This window comes from Candoia aspera, chromosome 2, assembly GCF_035149785.1.
Source record: "Candoia aspera isolate rCanAsp1 chromosome 2, rCanAsp1.hap2, whole genome shotgun sequence".
In the NCBI taxonomy this organism is placed as follows: domain Eukaryota; kingdom Metazoa; phylum Chordata; class Lepidosauria; order Squamata; family Boidae; genus Candoia; species Candoia aspera.
In genome coordinates this window covers 249,354,642-249,371,495 of record NC_086154.1, presented here as the reverse complement: position 1 = coordinate 249,371,495, position 16,854 = coordinate 249,354,642, and the positions used below count along the sequence as shown (strand labels likewise).

General features: G+C 43.4%; 1 protein-coding gene across 1 annotated transcript in view; it reads right to left on the bottom strand.

Annotated features, from left to right (window-relative positions):
* Window positions 1–16,854, bottom strand: part of MTMR12 (myotubularin related protein 12) — a 54,117-nt gene that overhangs the window by 5,852 nt on the left and 31,411 nt on the right. The window contains exons 13-14 of the mRNA XM_063295774.1: window positions 4,196–4,368; window positions 778–945 (exon numbers count right to left, since the gene is read on the bottom strand). Coding sequence (XP_063151844.1) covers window positions 778–945; window positions 4,196–4,368 — 341 coding nt within the window. The remainder of the gene's footprint in view (window positions 1–777; window positions 946–4,195; window positions 4,369–16,854) is intronic.

The window sequence follows — 16,854 nt, the reverse complement described above, 5'->3', positions numbered from 1 at the left end:
TCCTTCCTAAGCATGCTCAACAAGCTAAGCCCCTGAAGTTGTTGCACTCACTCTTGCTATCTTTCCATTTCTACAGTAAAAAAAATAGCAATATTCCAATTCCACAAATGTGGTCTTCACATACATGTTAACCAAACTGCCCAGCTACTCCATAAACATACCATATTTTTTAACATTTCTCCAGTTAAATCATTTCCATTTGCAGCATTACTGTTTTTAAAAAACATTATTGCAATATTTATGACTTCCTTTTCATCTGTTTTTTCTTGGACACTAATAGTTATAGCGTTCACTATTATAATGGGCATATTGTGCTCATAGTTCAAACTTTGGACCCCACAGTAAAGTCACTCACCTGGTGGCAAAAGTTTGGGCGTTATTTGCAGGGGTGTGCCTGGTAAGGTCACCACCAAGAGACAGAGCTAATTAATTTTGATATATACAGATTATATTGTAAGGATGTTCATCGTTGCATATAATGGTAATTTTATTTAATTATGGCCTGAGCCCATAATAAACTTTCTTGTAACATTCTTTCAATTACACTTTTTAATATGTCACTATCATTCCCGTACAAATCTTGGACATACTCCTCCTAGCATTCTTTCATTTCAGTTTCATCCCAAATCATTGAATCACTTTTATTTTTAATTCCATTCATTCTACTAGGGGCTCCTCATTTAGCCCATTTTACCCACTCCCAAAATAATTTATTTTCATGAAAATACTGTTTCTACTATTGGATAATCAAGATTATTTCCCTCTTAACTGCCTTACCGTAATGGAGTCTCTCTGATGTTGAGAATTGAAGAAGAAGGTGCTAAATATGGGGATGTAAAGGCTGTCAGACAGAACAGTAAGGTATGTTTCTGTAAATTCAAATGCTGGTTGATATTGCTGAACTAGTTGCCAAACACAGTCCAAGAAGAACAAGAAAACTGGAGCCTGGAAAAATAAGGAAACCACAATAGTATGAGATACATTAGACTGAGTAGTCGATGCGCTGGATTCAACAAGGCTTGATTAATAAGGCTTCCGGCATGTCAGTGTCTATCCCTCCCTGTTTTTTTTTAAAAGAAGAAACCACTAACATCATTACTAAGAAATCGAAAAAAAAAATCTCTTTCCACCAAATGAATTCCACCTTTCCCCCCGGCCCTTAAAACAACATTTTAAAATATGTTTTAGTCACATGCCAAGGTATGGCAGCACGGATCATAAATCTGACATTTTAGCTTTTTGATATATATTTTGCTTTTATGCCACCTCAAGCATTGTCACAGATAAAAATGCTCATAAAAGTTATACTTGCTCAACTGCTGCATTTACTAAATTTTAGTAAGTTGCATTTACTACATTTCATTTATGTGAAGGCAAATTGCACAACTAGCCTTATTTTTCTATTATCACTTAAAGTTTCCCAGTTCCAGCTAGAGCTATAAGTTATGGGAAGGGTTTTAACATTTTAGGGCCTGTAGGCGTATCTGGAATCCTAGAATGAAAACATTAGAAGCAGCCAATTAGGCCATCAAATCCAATCTCTTGGTCAGTGTAGGAATGCAAATTAAAGATCTCCAGCAGAGGACTGCCTAGTTTTCATTTTAACATCTCTTCCCTAGATAATTGGTTGAAGGGTTTGGTTAAAAAAAAAGTTCCCCTAACATTTAACAAGAATCTTCCTTTCTGTAATTTACATTCATTATTCCTTTTATGTGACATTGTTTCAGGTATCTGAAAAATACTATCATATTCCTCATCACCCACTCTCCCATCCAGTAATCTAAAGCATTCAGAACTCCTTTACTCTCTTCATTTCTCCTTTCCCGGTCATCCTCATTGCCCCTCCAAGCCTGTTCGGTTAGTTTGAATCCTTCAAGTGCGGTACCCAAAACCAGACACACTAGTCAAGGTCAGGTCTGACCAGTGACAAATAAAGTGGAGCTATTATTCCCCATTATTTGGAAACTGTATTTCCAATGATGTAGCATAAAGCCACATTTTGCTTTTTTGTATCACACTGATCATATTCAGCTTTCAATCAAGAACTATTCCAATATTTCATTTCACAAGGACTATCACCAAGGTACCTAATTCTTCACTTGTACATCTGATTTTTGTTTCTTAAGTATTTGTCTCTGTAAAATTTAATTATGTCTTTTTCCAACACATTTTTCCAAACATTAATTTTAAATGGTATTTTTATCTTTTAGGATATTAGCTGTCCCATCCAATTCTAAACCATTAGCCAATCTGATGAGATTTTCTTACCTCTTCATCTAAATTATAATAAAGACATTTCAGAGTATAAAGCCCTGCACTGAATCTTGTGGCATCCCACTCAATACCTCTGTCTCCTTTGAAGAGAAGCTATAGATGAGCACCTTTGGGTATGACTTAACTGTCATGCCATTCAGTCTACACTTAACTAGCTTGTCAATCAAAATGTCATGGGTATTTTGCTGAAATCAAGATATATTTCATCCACAGCAAACCCACACTCTGATGAAGAAATTCTTGAATCAAAACTGACAGAAGGCAGTCTAGCAAAACTTGTTCATGATAAATTCAAGCTGACTTCTCATAATTAATTCTGGAAGGAAATAGCAGTGAGCTTTTTCAAGGAAAGAGAGATTGGAAATCTGGTGCCAGTCTCTACTTCAGCTCCCCTTACTCTCAGCTCATGGACCAGGCATCTGAATTTATCCAGCCAGATTTTGTGTACTGCATCAGTCTCAACACTAGGAAAACCATAGGCTTGTCCCAGTCATCTGTGGCCCCAGCCCTGCAGTTGGCCACACATTAGATCTGGCCTTTACCTCACAACAGATGAGACATGATCTGGTTCCAGGGAGCTTTTCCATCAGTGTTTTGTTGTTGATGGATCACTCCCTTGTGACAATAGGATTAACTGGAGCTACCAGCCTCCACGGAGAGAAAGGTCAATTAGATGGCCTGCCTAAGAACCTGGTAGATATAAAGGGTGTCCAGATGCACCTGGAGATTTTCTAAAGGCCAGTTCTAATGGGTACCTTGTTAGCTTCTGGAATATGGAGGCAGCCAGGGCACCGGAGAGGATTGCTCCTGAGCAGGATTGCTCCTGAGCAGCTGCTCCCTGCCTATTAATCCTGGGTGGCTCCTTAGTTTTATGAGTTGCTCTAGGAAATGAAGTGAGTGAAGAGATGCCTGAAGCAATACTAGCAGAGAATGAGAAGTGGCTGTGATCACACATGGGTACGAGCTCAAATTTGAAACTATAGCAATAATTATGGTAAAGCAGAATTATTTCACCTTTACTGTATTCGCAGAATGTCATTCAGCTATACTACTTAGATATCCTAGAGCCTTTTAGGGAAGGAGGGCCAGAAGAACCAATCAGAGCACATAGCGATTGCCTGGCTAAACATTTTGCAGATAAATCATTCACGTTCTCTAAACTTGAGGATGGATGGATGAAATTTGATGTGGTGACAGAGGTGATGTACTGTGATGTCACCTGGGAGGTATCTGAGCTTCTGGATCTTGAGGAAGTAGACAGAGTTCTCTGTGATCTAGCTGTGGCACTTGTGGACTAGGACCCTGCTGCACCTGGCTGGTTAAAGCAACCAAAGAAAGAAATGAGAGTTGGAGCCACAGAACAGTTAGTGCTTCTTTGAGGGAAAGGGAGATTCCAGCAATTCAGAAACAGGCACCAGTCTGCCCACCTCTCACAAAGCCAGAGTTGAATCCAATAGTATTGGGTGACTATCTCCCTAACTTCTATTGATACAAACAACTCTGAGTAGTGTGCCTGAATTTAATTTCATACTTCTTATTCTGTTTAAAGCCAAGACTGTTGGTCTACTGTTTTTATCTGTGAAATGTTACAGAGTGAGATATGAATGGAGAGAGGGAGAGAGAGAGAGAGATGGTTTGCCTACCATACATGAACTGCTTGTGCTATATAACTTTGGACTCTGAAGGTCAAAGGCCTACTGCGATCAAGGCTGACAAAGCCTTGCCTGCCTTCCTTGTCCCCTCACTAAAATATTTTTGCTACTGAAAGAGAGCTCACTTAAGCCCCTAACGTATCTATGGGCAAGGTATCTGCTGAGGAAAAGGGTCCACCACTTCCAGTTCCATGATTCTCAGTTTCCTTCCCTAGACATATTTTTGCTCAGAACATCTTTGTAGAGCTCTGGTCCCTCCCTAGTTATACCTCCTCTTTATCACTTTGCTGCAGATGGTTACACCGATCCAAGAAAGCATGTCCTCCCGTGATCCATTCTTTCTGAATAAGGCTTTGAAATCCCAACTTCGTTCTACAGTATGAATCCATCATAACTTGAACCAGACAGGCGATCACACAACAGAGGTCAGAAGCATTCTCCTCTAAAAATAAAGAGACAAACAGAACTATCTGAGATGTAAGAAAAGTGTATGTGGGCACTTTAAATAAAGGACATGCTTGTGTTTTTATAGCCCCTTTTAGGCAAACATTGATGTCTATGAGTGATGTTAGCACTTTTAATGTGTTTACTGAACATCCTGCCTCTGTTCCATTCTACTGAAGTCAAATAAAGATCAAAATTAGTACACAGCAGTAACTGACTAAGATAATACAGTATTACTTTCTCAGAAACACAGTATTTATCAATTTACCTAATACGTTATTCAAAATTTCTCTATTATTATGGTCATATAAGCCAAAGGAATATATTCCAAAAGCAGCATGCACTGAAGCAATATTTCACAGTGGTCAAAGCAAAGAAGATCACTGGACATTACATCAGAATGAGGCAGCATGAATGCAAAGTAGAAGAACCTATATAACAGATTAGTTAAGCATGTGGTGGAAAATATAATACAGGACCAGGTTTCAGGACTCTAGGAAGAGCAAGATAATATAATGTCCAAAAGCAAGCCTTTATAAGCATCGAAGCCAGTAATTGGGTTCACACATCACACTAACATGATTTTAATGATGACCTACACAGAAGCCAAACCAACTGAGTTCACAGAGTAATACTAAGCCGAAACTAAACAAATCACATTTATGACTTAGTGTTATGAATGAGCTTAGCAAGTTTGTTGTACCAGTTCTGATCCTACTGAGTAACAAGACTGGAGAGTAACAGACATGCTAAACACCAACCCATCTAAACTACCCATCTTCAGTCTAGCCAACAGTACTACTCACAGGTGGAGAAAAATGGGACAGCAGAAGACAGGGTCTTCACTGAAAGGAAAACAAGAAGATAAGACAGAGGACAGGTGCAGGTGTTAAGCCAGAATCCAAGAAACATGATAGAAGGGCCATGTTTTAAAATATAAGACAGCTCCTTGGTACATCTTAGTCAGGAATTTATAGCCATATACAAGTCTTACAAATGTATACAGACCTGAACACCACAAGAGTGACTAAACCCATTTGTTTTCTAACTATCTCTTAGGAATAGGATAAAAGCATGGCATGATGCATACATTTTCAATTTTTGGATATAAAATCTCCTAAAAGAAATAGGACAATTGGAAAAAAGGACCATTTAGATGGAGTATTTTCTGTCAAATCTTAAATTTTTCATTAGAATAACAGCAACAAAAGTACCCTTTGAGGGTATGCCAATCAACTTTTCAAAGCTGTTTTCCATATTCAAACACTACTGATGCTCTTCTTAAGGCAAGGGATTGACAGAAAGGCATATGTAATATTGGCAGAAATGTAGACCTTGATGTAGAGAACTGTGCACTTAGTATAACTGTAACTGAATTCTGAAACTGAGGGAAAAAGGAATTTCATTAGGACTTCTGCATGCAAGTGCTTGACATGCTCTGTAAAAAGAATGCGAATTCTTTAAATTCTGGTTTATAAACTATAGCTTAATAGGAAAAGTATGAGTTACTCAGAATCAGTAATAATAATAGTGGAACATGGTTAGAACTTGTTTAGAAGTATTCATAATTCCACTGTTCTGAAAAAACTTAAAACTTGAAAGCAGTTAAAACAAACAACTGTAATTAGCTGCCTACTTTTCTTTGGTAAGATGATCAAGAGAGCAAAGACCAGGCACGTTCAGACACTCTTTGATAAAACTGGTTAAACAGATCTGTTTCTATCAGGTTTCAGGCATAGTTTTGGAAAGGATTACAATGAATCAGTCTATGGCTTATAAACCAGAATGAATATAACTCATAAGAGATTCTTCTAGACAGACAGTTTGGGTTGGGTTTGAGAAGTAGTGTTGGCAGAGGTACTACTCCTACTTAGAAGATCATTTCCAGAAGGTGATATTGGATATTATTGCTCATCATCTTTGAAGTCATACATTGGTCAAGTACTTATGCTTTTAAATGTTACATGAAACTGCCATGAAAGCTCTTCAGAGGTTTGATTTACACAGACATCAGAATTTTAAGAAGCTGAATACAGAAAAGGCTATTTTAGTTTTATAGCTACAGGTAGTCCTCAGTTACGACCGCTTGTTCAGTGACTATTGAAACCTGTGACAGCGCTGAACTAGTGGCACTTACAATAGGTCCTTGGAGTTCTGGCTGTTGTAGCATCCCCGCAGTTACACATGATTGTGATCTGGGTGGTTGGCGCCTGGCTTGCGATTACATCACAGCATCCCGCGGTCACCATTTGTGACCTTTGCCAGCTTCTCACAAGCAAAGTCAATGGGGAAGCTAGCAGGAGGTTGCAAATGGTGACCATGTCATAGTCCTGCCTTAGGCCTGAAAGCTGGCTGGGTGACCTTGGGCCAGTCACTCTCTCTCAGCCCAACTTACCTCACAGGGTTGTTGTTGTGGGGAAAATAGGAGGAGGAAGGAGCATTAGGAATGTTCGCCGCCTTGAGTTATTTATAAAAGTAATAAAGGCAGGATAGTAAGTAAATAAATAAATAAATAAATGGTGACCATGTGACATCCTCACTTAAGGACCTGCGGTGATTTGGTTAATGATGGCAACCGGGAGTGCCGAAATTGCCGTCGCTAAATGGCGTGGTCACATGTCACACTTTACGACTGTGTCACTTAGTGATGGTAATTCTGGTCCCAATTGCCATAATTGAGGACTATCTGCATTTTATTTTAGCTACTTTAACCAATGCTTCTTCAGCAAAGGATCATTACCTTGTCGTGGTGCTGGAGCTTGAGCACCTCAATGATGCCATGAGCTAAACCGTGAAGGGCCACCCAAGACGGGAAGGTCATGACAGAGAGGTCAGACTAAATGCGATCCCTGGGGAAGGTAATGGCAACCCACCCCAGTATTCTTGCCGTGAAAACTAAATGGATCAGTACAACCAGAGATATGTCGGTATACCATCGGAAGATGAGACCCCCAGGTCGGAACATGGTCAAAATGCTACTGGGGAGGAACAGAGGATGAGCTCAACTAGCCCCAGACGTGATGACGCAGCTAGCTCAAAGCCGAAAGGACGGCTAGCGGCCGACGGTGCTGGTGGTGAACGGCGAATCCGATGTTCTAAGGATCAACACACCATTGGAACCTGGAACGTAAGATCTATGAGCCAGGGCAAATTGGATGTGGTTATTGGTGAGATGTCAAGATTAAAGATAGACATTCTGGGCGTCAGTGAACTGAAATGGACTGGAATGGGCCACTTCACATCAAATGACCACCAGATCTACTACTGTGGACAAGAGGACCACAGAAGAAATGGAGTAGCCTTCATAATTAATAGTCAAGTGGCTAAAGCAGTGCTTGGATACAACCCAAAAAACGACAGGATGATCTCAATTCGAATTCAGGGCAAGCCATCTAACATCACAGTGATCCAAATATACGCCCCAACCACAAATGCTGAAGAAGTTGAAGTAGAGCAGTTCTATGAGGATCTGCAGCACCTACTGGACAACACGCCTAAAAGAGATGTTATTTTCATCACAGGAGACTGGAATGCTAAGGTGGGCAGTCAAATGACACCTCGAATTACAGGTAAGTATGGCCTGGGAGAACAAAATGAAGCAGGACATAGGCTGATAGAATTTTGCCAAGACAATTCACTCTGCATAACAAACACTCTCTTCCAACAACCTAAGAGACGGCTTTATACATGGACTTCACCAGATGGACAACACCGAAATCAGATTGATTACATCCTTTGCAGCCAAAGGTGGCGGACATCTGTACAGTCGGTAAAAACAAGACCTGGAGCTGACTGTAGTTCAGATCACGAACTTCTTCTTGCACAATTTAGGATCAGACTAAAGAGATTAGGGAAGACCCACAGATCAGCTAGATATGAGCTCACTAATATTCCTAAGGAATATGCAGTGGAGGTGAAGAATAGATTTAAGGGACTGGACTTAGTAGATAGGGTCCCGGAAGAACTCTGGACAGAAGTTGGCAGCATTGTTCAGGAGGCAGCAACAAAATACATCCCAAAGAAAGAGAAAACCAAGAAGGCAAAATGGCTGTCTGCTGAGACACTAGAAGTAGCCCAAGAAAGAAGGTGTAACGATTGCCTAAACCCAAATACTCAGTCTCACAAGCTCGGGCTTAAAGATAACTGATTTATTAAAGGAATAGTATGCAAATACAGAGAAAGCTGAGAATGAGCAAAAGCGCGCCAAATACAAACTTAAAAGCCTTGCTTGTGAGCAGGTCCCGCCCCGTCGCCCGTCAGGACGCTCCCCCTCCCAGGTGCTGGAAGCCGTTAGACGCGCCTGGGAAAGTAACCTTGAACAGGAGCGCAAACCCAAACATGCATTCCAAGCCCTCAAAACAAGGGAGGGCGAAAGAATGGAAAAACCCCGGGTGAAAGAACACGGAACAGAGAATGACATGTGAAACGTTACAATGTTAACCATACATTAGAATGAGAACATGACATATTGCCCCCCCAAAAGAAATTAGGGAGCCGGTTTGTCAGGATAGGCAGAGTGAAATTGGGCTACGAGACGAGGAGAATGCACGTCTGGAGCAGCAACCCATTCAGGATGAGGGAAATGTTTCCAGCGGATGAGGTATTGTAGAGTGGAGCGTTGGCGTCTGGAATCAAGGATAGATGCCACCTCGAAGTGTTGCTGGTTGTCAATCATGAGGGGAGGTGGAGGAATGGGTTGCGGATGCCAACGGTCCGACGACAGGCAGGGTTTGAGTAAACTACAATGGAAAACAGGATGCAAACGTTTAAGGTTGTGAGGTAAATCAAGTTTAAACGTAACAGGGTTGAGTTGAGCAACAATTGGAAAAGGACCGACAAATTTAGGACCAAGTTTTTTAGAGGGTTGTGGGGACTTGATAAACTTAGTTGACAAGTAGACTTTATCTCCGACCGCAAAAGATGGTTCCGGGGAACGCTTTGCATCGGCATGGCGTTTGTAGGTAGCTTGGGCATGGTGGAGAGCGAGTAGAATATTAGACCATGAGTCTTTGAGAGAGTCTGCCCAGCCAGCGAGGGTGGCTGGGAGCGGTTGAGGATGAGGAAGTTCAGGAATCGGAACGAATTCACGTCCAAAAACTGTTTTAAAGGGAACTTGACCAGTGGTTTGATGAATGGAATTGTTGTAAGCGACCTCAGCAAATGGGAGTAAATCGACCCAGTTGTCTTGCTGGTAGTTAACAAAAGCTCTGAGGTATTGTTCCAATGTAGAATTAACCGCCTCTGTAGATCCGTCCGTTTCCGGATGCCAGGCGGTAGAAAGCGATTGTTTTGTACCCAAAAGTTTCAAAAATGCCCGCCAGAATTGTGACGTAAATTGTGTGCCTCTGTCACTCACCAAACGGGCGGGGATACCGTGGAGGCGGTACACGTGGATGAGGAAGAGGCGTGCCAACTGTTGTGCGGTGGGGATAGAAGCGCATGGGATAAAGTGGGCTTGTTTGGAGAAAAAGTCTTTGACGACCCAAATGACAGTTTTGCGTTGACTAGGGGGTAGATCAACGATAAAATCCATGGAGATATCCTGCCAAGGGACAGATGGAGTGGCCACAGGTTGAAGGAGACCTTGGGGCTTGCCCGGTTTGCGCTTTATCGCCGCACATACAGGGCACGCAGTGACATATTCCTTCAAGTCTTTGAGTAAAGTTGGCCACCAGAATTGGCGGCGAACGAGGTGCAAAGTTTTCACGTAGCCGAAATGCCCAGCTAGCTTGTCATCGTGGCAGCGCTGGAGTATGGTTTTTTGCATTGCTTCGGGTACATAGAGACGATCGTTGCGCCAGGCAAGATCATCGGTGAAAGTTAAAATGTGTCTATTGGTTTGCAACCAAGTATCTGTTTTAAGGTGGGAGAGCAACTGTTGTTGCAAATCGGAGGGAATTGACAAGGGAGGCGGGCGGCTGGAAGGCGGAGCGGCTGGAGGCGGAGTTGATTGCGCTCGGGTCTGGCTGCGAGTCACCGCTGCCAAACCTAATTGTTTGTCGGTCCAGACGGTGCCTTGGACCGTTGGCCCTGGGCCAGCATCTTGGGGTCTGCGCGAGAGTGCATCAGCTAAGAAATTTTTCTTGCCTGGTATAAATTTAAGGGTGAAGTCAAAGCGGTTGAAAAACTCAGCCCAGCGCAGCTGTTTGGGACTGAGTTTCCGACTGGTGCTTAAAGCTTCCAGATTTTTATGGTCAGTCCAGACTTCAAAAGGGTTTGAAGTGCCTTCCAATAGGTGTCGCCACGTCTCTAACGCTGTTTTTACAGCAAAAGCCTCCTTTTCCCAAACATGCCATCTTCTCTCTGTTTCCGTGAATTTGCGAGAGAGGTAGGCACAGGGTTTTAAAGCGCCAGATTGGTCAGCTTGTAATAGAATTGCTCCTATGGAAAAATCAGAAGCATCGACTTGTACCACGAAGGGTTTAGAGGGGTTTGGATGCTGTAAAATCGGTTCTGTGGTAAAGATTTGTTTCAGCGCTTCAAACGCTTGCTGACAGGCGGGAGTCCATTTAAGGAGCGCGCCTGGGTTCTTTGAACGTCGCGTATCCCCCTGTCCTTTAGTTTTTAACAGTTCAGTAAGGGGGAGGGCGATTTCCGCAAAATTTTGGGCGAATGTTCGATAGAAATTAGAGAATCCAAGGAAACTCTGTAATTGTCTCCTGGTACGGGGAGGTTCCCATGCCATGATGGCTTCTACTTTTGCAGGGTCCATTTCAATGCCCTGAGCTGAAATCCGGTACCCTAGGTAATCAATTTGCGACTGATGAAAGGCACATTTTGACAGTTTTGCATACAGCTGTGCTTTTTGCAATTTAGCTAGTACCTGACGCACCAGGTGGATATGTTCTGACATGGTTTCAGTATAAATCAATACATCATCCAAATATACCAGTACCCCCTTAAATAGGTGGTCATGCAAGACCTCATTGATTAGTTGCATAAAAACCCCAGGTGCCCCAGATAACCCGAATGGTAAGACTTTATATTGGAAAGCCCCAAGAGGACAGTTGAACGCTGTCTTCCACTCATCCCCTTCCCTTATGCGAATGCGAAAGTAGGCTTCTCTCAAATCCAGTTTTGAAAAGATTTTGCCTCTGGCCAGATGTGATAACATATCTTTGATCAGGGGCAAAGGATATTTATTTAATATTGAGACCGCATTGAGCCCGCGGAAATCGGTACAAAGCCTTAATGACCCATCCTTTTTTGGCCTGAATAGGACAGGCGCTCCTACCGGGGAATTTGCCGGCTCAATGAAACCTCTAGCTAGATTTTTGTCAATGAACTCCCTTAGCGTGGTAAGCTCTTTGGGAGACATGGGGTATATTTTTGGGTGAGGCAATTTTACATTTGGTAAAAACTCAATGGCACAGTCCGTTTTTCGGTGGGGTGGCAAGCGATCTGCTTCCTTTTCCCCAAATACTTCAGCAAAATCTTGGTACTGATTGGGTAGCCCCTCAAGAGGTTGAAGCGTTTGCACAGTGGTATACGCTACCCCACCACCCTCCATGTCCTCCAGTAGGTCCTTTTCGGGTACTTTGTAAAATCCATCTGCAAACGTCACAGTTCTATGCAGCCAGTTGATAAAAGGGTTTTGCTTCACAAACCAAGGCATCCCCAAGATTACCAGAGGACCCCCCACTGGAGCTACCACAAATGGCAGCTTTTCCTGATGGGAGCCCATCTGCAAGGCGACCAGTCCCGTGGAAAGATTGACTGCTTTCCCTCCCGCCATAGTTCCATCCAATTGGGTGAAAATCATGGGTCTTGGCAAAGGGAACGTGGGCAGTTCCAGAGCCGCTACGACATCAGGGTGCATCAGGGAACGGGAGCAACCCGAGTCTAGCATGGCCCACGCTTCCACCGTTTTGGTTTTTGAGCTTAGTTTAACTTTAACAGTCAGTGTGGGGAAGTTTCCACTCACCGAATCATGGTTACGCCCGGTTTCTTCCACCTGCCCTAGGGCGCCCTTCAGGGCAGGTGGTAGGCTTTTCCCGCCGGCTGCTCGAATTGCAACTCTTCCTCCTCTTCACCGAAGGGAAGGTCTGGGGGGTCCAGTTCCGCGAGGGCTGCCTTCAGTTTTCGCGGTGGAGCAGGAGCAGGCGTCTTTACCGTGGGTTTCGTCTGTCGTTCCTCTGGACGGCGTCTTGGGCACGAAGTGGCTCGATGTCCTTCTTTCCCACATCTGAGGCACTGACCCTTGGAGAACCGTTGCTCCCTCTCTTCTTCCCAGGTTTTTGGTTTGGGGCGGCTGGCAAGTCCAGATGTGCGCGCCCCTCTAGCGAGACGTGTTTGTCGAAGCTCCTTGGTATGGGCATAGGTTCGTAGGGCATTTTCTGCGCTTCCCGCCAACTGAATCCACCCATATAGCGTTTTAGGGTCATCTCTACCCAGAGCCCATCGAAGGATTTCGGGTTCAAGCCCCTGCTTGAACAATTCGATGATTGTTGGCTCAGACCAGTCTTCCACTTTTCCTGCCAAAGCTTTAAACTCCAACGCATATTTGGCAACTGGGAGGGACCCTTGGTAAAGTTTCCGCAGGTCATTTTTGGCCGTTTCTTGAGCTAGGGGGTCTTCGAAATGCTCTTTAAGTGCCCACAAAAAGTCATCGAAGTCCTCTAACTCAGTTGCCTCAGCTTGGCATAGTTGCACATACCAATCCGCTGCCTTTCCTCTCAGCTTGTTGGCAATGAAATTGACCTTGCCATGTTCAGACCGAAAATTTCGACCCCAATCCTCTATGTAGTGCTTGGCATTAGTAATAAAGAAGGAGAGCGTGGTGGGATCCCCATCGAACTTCACTCCAAATGGTGGGAAGGATCTTGCCGGCTCAGCTGGCTGTGGCGGTGCCGCTAATGTCAGCGTGCGCCGAGCCCCCATGGGTGGTCGATCCCTAGGAGGTCTTGCCTCTCGCTCCCCCCCTTGACGGGCTGATCGAGTCTTGCTTCTCCCCCGGGTCACCATGGTACTATGCCTGGGGTACTGTGACGGCTCTTCCTCCCAATCCTCCGGGGTGGGCTCTGCCTCTCCGGGTAGATCCTCTTTGGGTAGATCCTTGAGGATCGTCACAATTAAATCCATTTTATCTTCTAATGCCCTCATACGGGCCGGAGTGACCGGCTCCTCCGAGGGTTGGTTGGTTACCACCACCCTCGGTGACAAGGGGACTTCATGCTCCCAGGTCAATTGTGGAGACCCCCTCCCCTGTACTCTTTCCATGACAGTTCTATGTTCACTCCTGAGACTCTCCTGCATGGATATCAGCAGCTCGTCCAATTGGATATCTCGCAACTCTCGACGGGCTGCTCTTTGCGCTCTCGAAGTTAGCACTGGCCGGCTTTTGACCGCCTCCCGCTCTTCTTCGCTTCCCTCACTTGCGCGCAGTTGAGGTTGAGGTTCTGTCATCGCTAGCGTTCCCTCTTATCCAATGATTGGATGGGGCTAGCGGAAAATGGGTAGAATGATTCTCAGCTTTATGTAACGATTGCCTAAACCCAAATACTCAGTCTCACAAGCTCGGGCTTAAAGATAACTGATTTATTAAAGGAATAGTATGCAAATACAGAGAAAGCTGAGAATGAGCAAAAGCGCGCCAAATACAAACTTAAAAGCCTTGCTTGTGAGCAGGTCCCGCCCCGTCGCCCGTCAGGACGCTCCCCCTCCCAGGTGCTGGAAGCCGTTAGACGCGCCTGGGAAAGTAACCTTGAACAGGAGCGCAAACCCAAACATGCATTCCAAGCCCTCAAAACAAGGGAGGGCGAAAGAATGGAAAAACCCCGGGTGAAAGAACACGGAACAGAGAATGACATGTGAAACGTTACAATGTTAACCATACATTAGAATGAGAACATGACAGAAGGAAAGCAAAAGGCAACAGTGATAGGGGGAGATATGCCCAATTAAATGCAAAATTCTAGAGGTTAGCCAGAAGAGATAAGGAATTATTTTTAAACAAGCAATGCGCGGAAGTGGAAGAAGACAATAGAATAGGAAGGACAAGAGACCTCTTCCAGAAAATTAGAAACATCGGAGGTAAATTCCAGGGAAAAATGGGTATGATCAAAAACAAAGATGGCAAGGACCTAACAGAAGAAGAAGAGATCAAGAAAAGGTGGCAAGAATATACAGAAGACCTGTATAGGAAGGATAACAATATCGGGGATAGCTTTGATGGTGTGGTCAGTGAGCTAGAGCCAGACATCCTGAAGAGTGAGGTTGAATGGGCCTTAAGAAGCATTGCTAATAACAAGGCAACAGGAGACGACGGCATCCCAGCTGAACTGTTCAAAATCTTGCAAGATGATGCTGTCAAGGTAATGCATGCTATATGCCAGCAAATTTGGAAAACACAAGAATGGCCATCAGACTGGAAAAAATCAACTTATATCCCCATACCAAAAAAGGGAAACACTAAAGAATGTTCAAACTATCGAACAGTGGCACTCATTTCACATGCAAGTAAGGTAATGCTCAAGATCCTGCAAGGTAGACTTCAGCAGTTCATGGAGCGAGAATTGCCAGATGTACAAGCTGGGTTTAGAAAAGGCAGAGGAACTAGAGACCAAATTGCCAATATCCGCTGGATAATGGAAAAAGCCACGGAGTTTCAGAAAAACATCTATTTCTGTTTTATCGACTATTCTAAAGCCTTTGACTGTGTGGACCATAACAAATTGTGGCAAGTTCTTAGTGGTATGGGGATACCAAGTCATCTTGTATGCCTCCTGAAGAATCTGTATAACGACCAAGTAGCAACAGTAAGAACAGACCACGGAACAACAGACTGGTTTAAGATTGGGAAAGGAGTACGGCAGGGCTGTATCCTCTCACCCTACCTATTCAACTTGTACGCAGAACACATCATGCGACAAGCTGGCCTTGAGGAATCCAAGGCTGGAGTTAAAATCTCTGGAAGAAACATTAACAATCTCAGATATGCAGATGATACCACTTTGATGGCTGAAAGCGAAGAGGAACTGAGGAGCCTTATGATGAAGGTGAAAGAAGAAAGTGCAAAAGCTGGTTTGCAGCTAAACCTCAAAAAAACCAAGATTATGGCAACCAGCTTGATTGATAACTGGCAAATAGAGGGAGAAAATGTAGAAGCAGTGAAAGACTTTGTATTCCTAGGTGCGAAGATTACTGCAGATGCTGACTGCAGTCAGGAAATCAGAAGACGCTTAATCCTTGGAAGAAGAGCAATGAAAAATCTCGATAAAATAGTTAAGAGCAGAGACATCACACTGACAACAAAGGTCCGCATAGTTAAAGCAATGGTGTTCCCTGTAGTAACATATGGCTGCGAGAGCTGGACCATAAGGAAGGCTGAGCAAAGGAAGATAGATGCTTTTGAACTGTGGTGTTGGAGGAAAATTCTGAGAGTGCCTTGGACTGCAAGAAGATCAAACCAGTCCATCCTCCAGGAAATAAAGCCAGACTGCTCACTTGAGGGAATGATATTAAAGGCCAAACTGAAATACTTTGGCCACATAATGAGAAGACAGGACACCCTGGAGAAGATGCTGATGCTAGGGAGAGTGGAAGGCAAAAGGAAGAGGGGCCGACCAAGGGCAAGGTGGATGGATGATATTCTAGAGGTGACGGAATCGTCCCTGAGGGAGCTGGGGGTGTTGACGACCGACAGGAAGCTCTGGCGTGGGCTGGTCCATGAAGTCACGAAGAGTCGGAAGCGACTAAACGAATAAACAACAACAAACCAATGCTTTGGGTGCAGTAATGAACTATGGCAAATTAGATGCAATACAGACAAGACATTGGATGAACTGATCCAGACATAGTTAATACCCTGAATTATACCCTACCTTTCTAGCACTTAAACATGACACAAAACAGTTTGTATTGAGACTTAATTTTAAAACATATACTACTGATGTATGGATTATTTTTAAAAATATTGTATCTATCTATCTTAGAAGACCTGCAGGAAAAATAGTTACATCATCCAATGAAACACAAAATATGTGGGTGGGTGTGGTTAATAAACAGACAAGTAGTGACCAATCAATTTTTAAGAAAAAATGTTAATTTATTAACAATTTTGTTACAGTTCATGTTACAAAGCTTAATTGTTCACGCATCACTGCAAGTTCACCATGCATCTACTCCTAAAAATAATTTGCATATCTTTCAGTTAACATGATAAAATCCTATTTCTTTCAAAAGGCTACAGCCCGACAAATGATTCCTTAGAAATTGAAGGAATTAAAATGTATTTATTTATATGGCCATTCAAATTGCAAACAAGTGAGTGGTAAACACCCCAACACGTACCTTCAATGTTGGCTGCTTTATAATTTAAAGAGATTTCAGTCAAACATTGCAAATTGTTTTCAAGAACCTTCATAAGCAGTCTTAAAACAGTTCCATTTGGCTAATTTATGTATTGGTTCACCTCTGAATTATCCAGGGTGGTGGTGGTGGTGGTGGTGGTGGTATTCCAGCCTATACTTGAAGCACAGTTAGA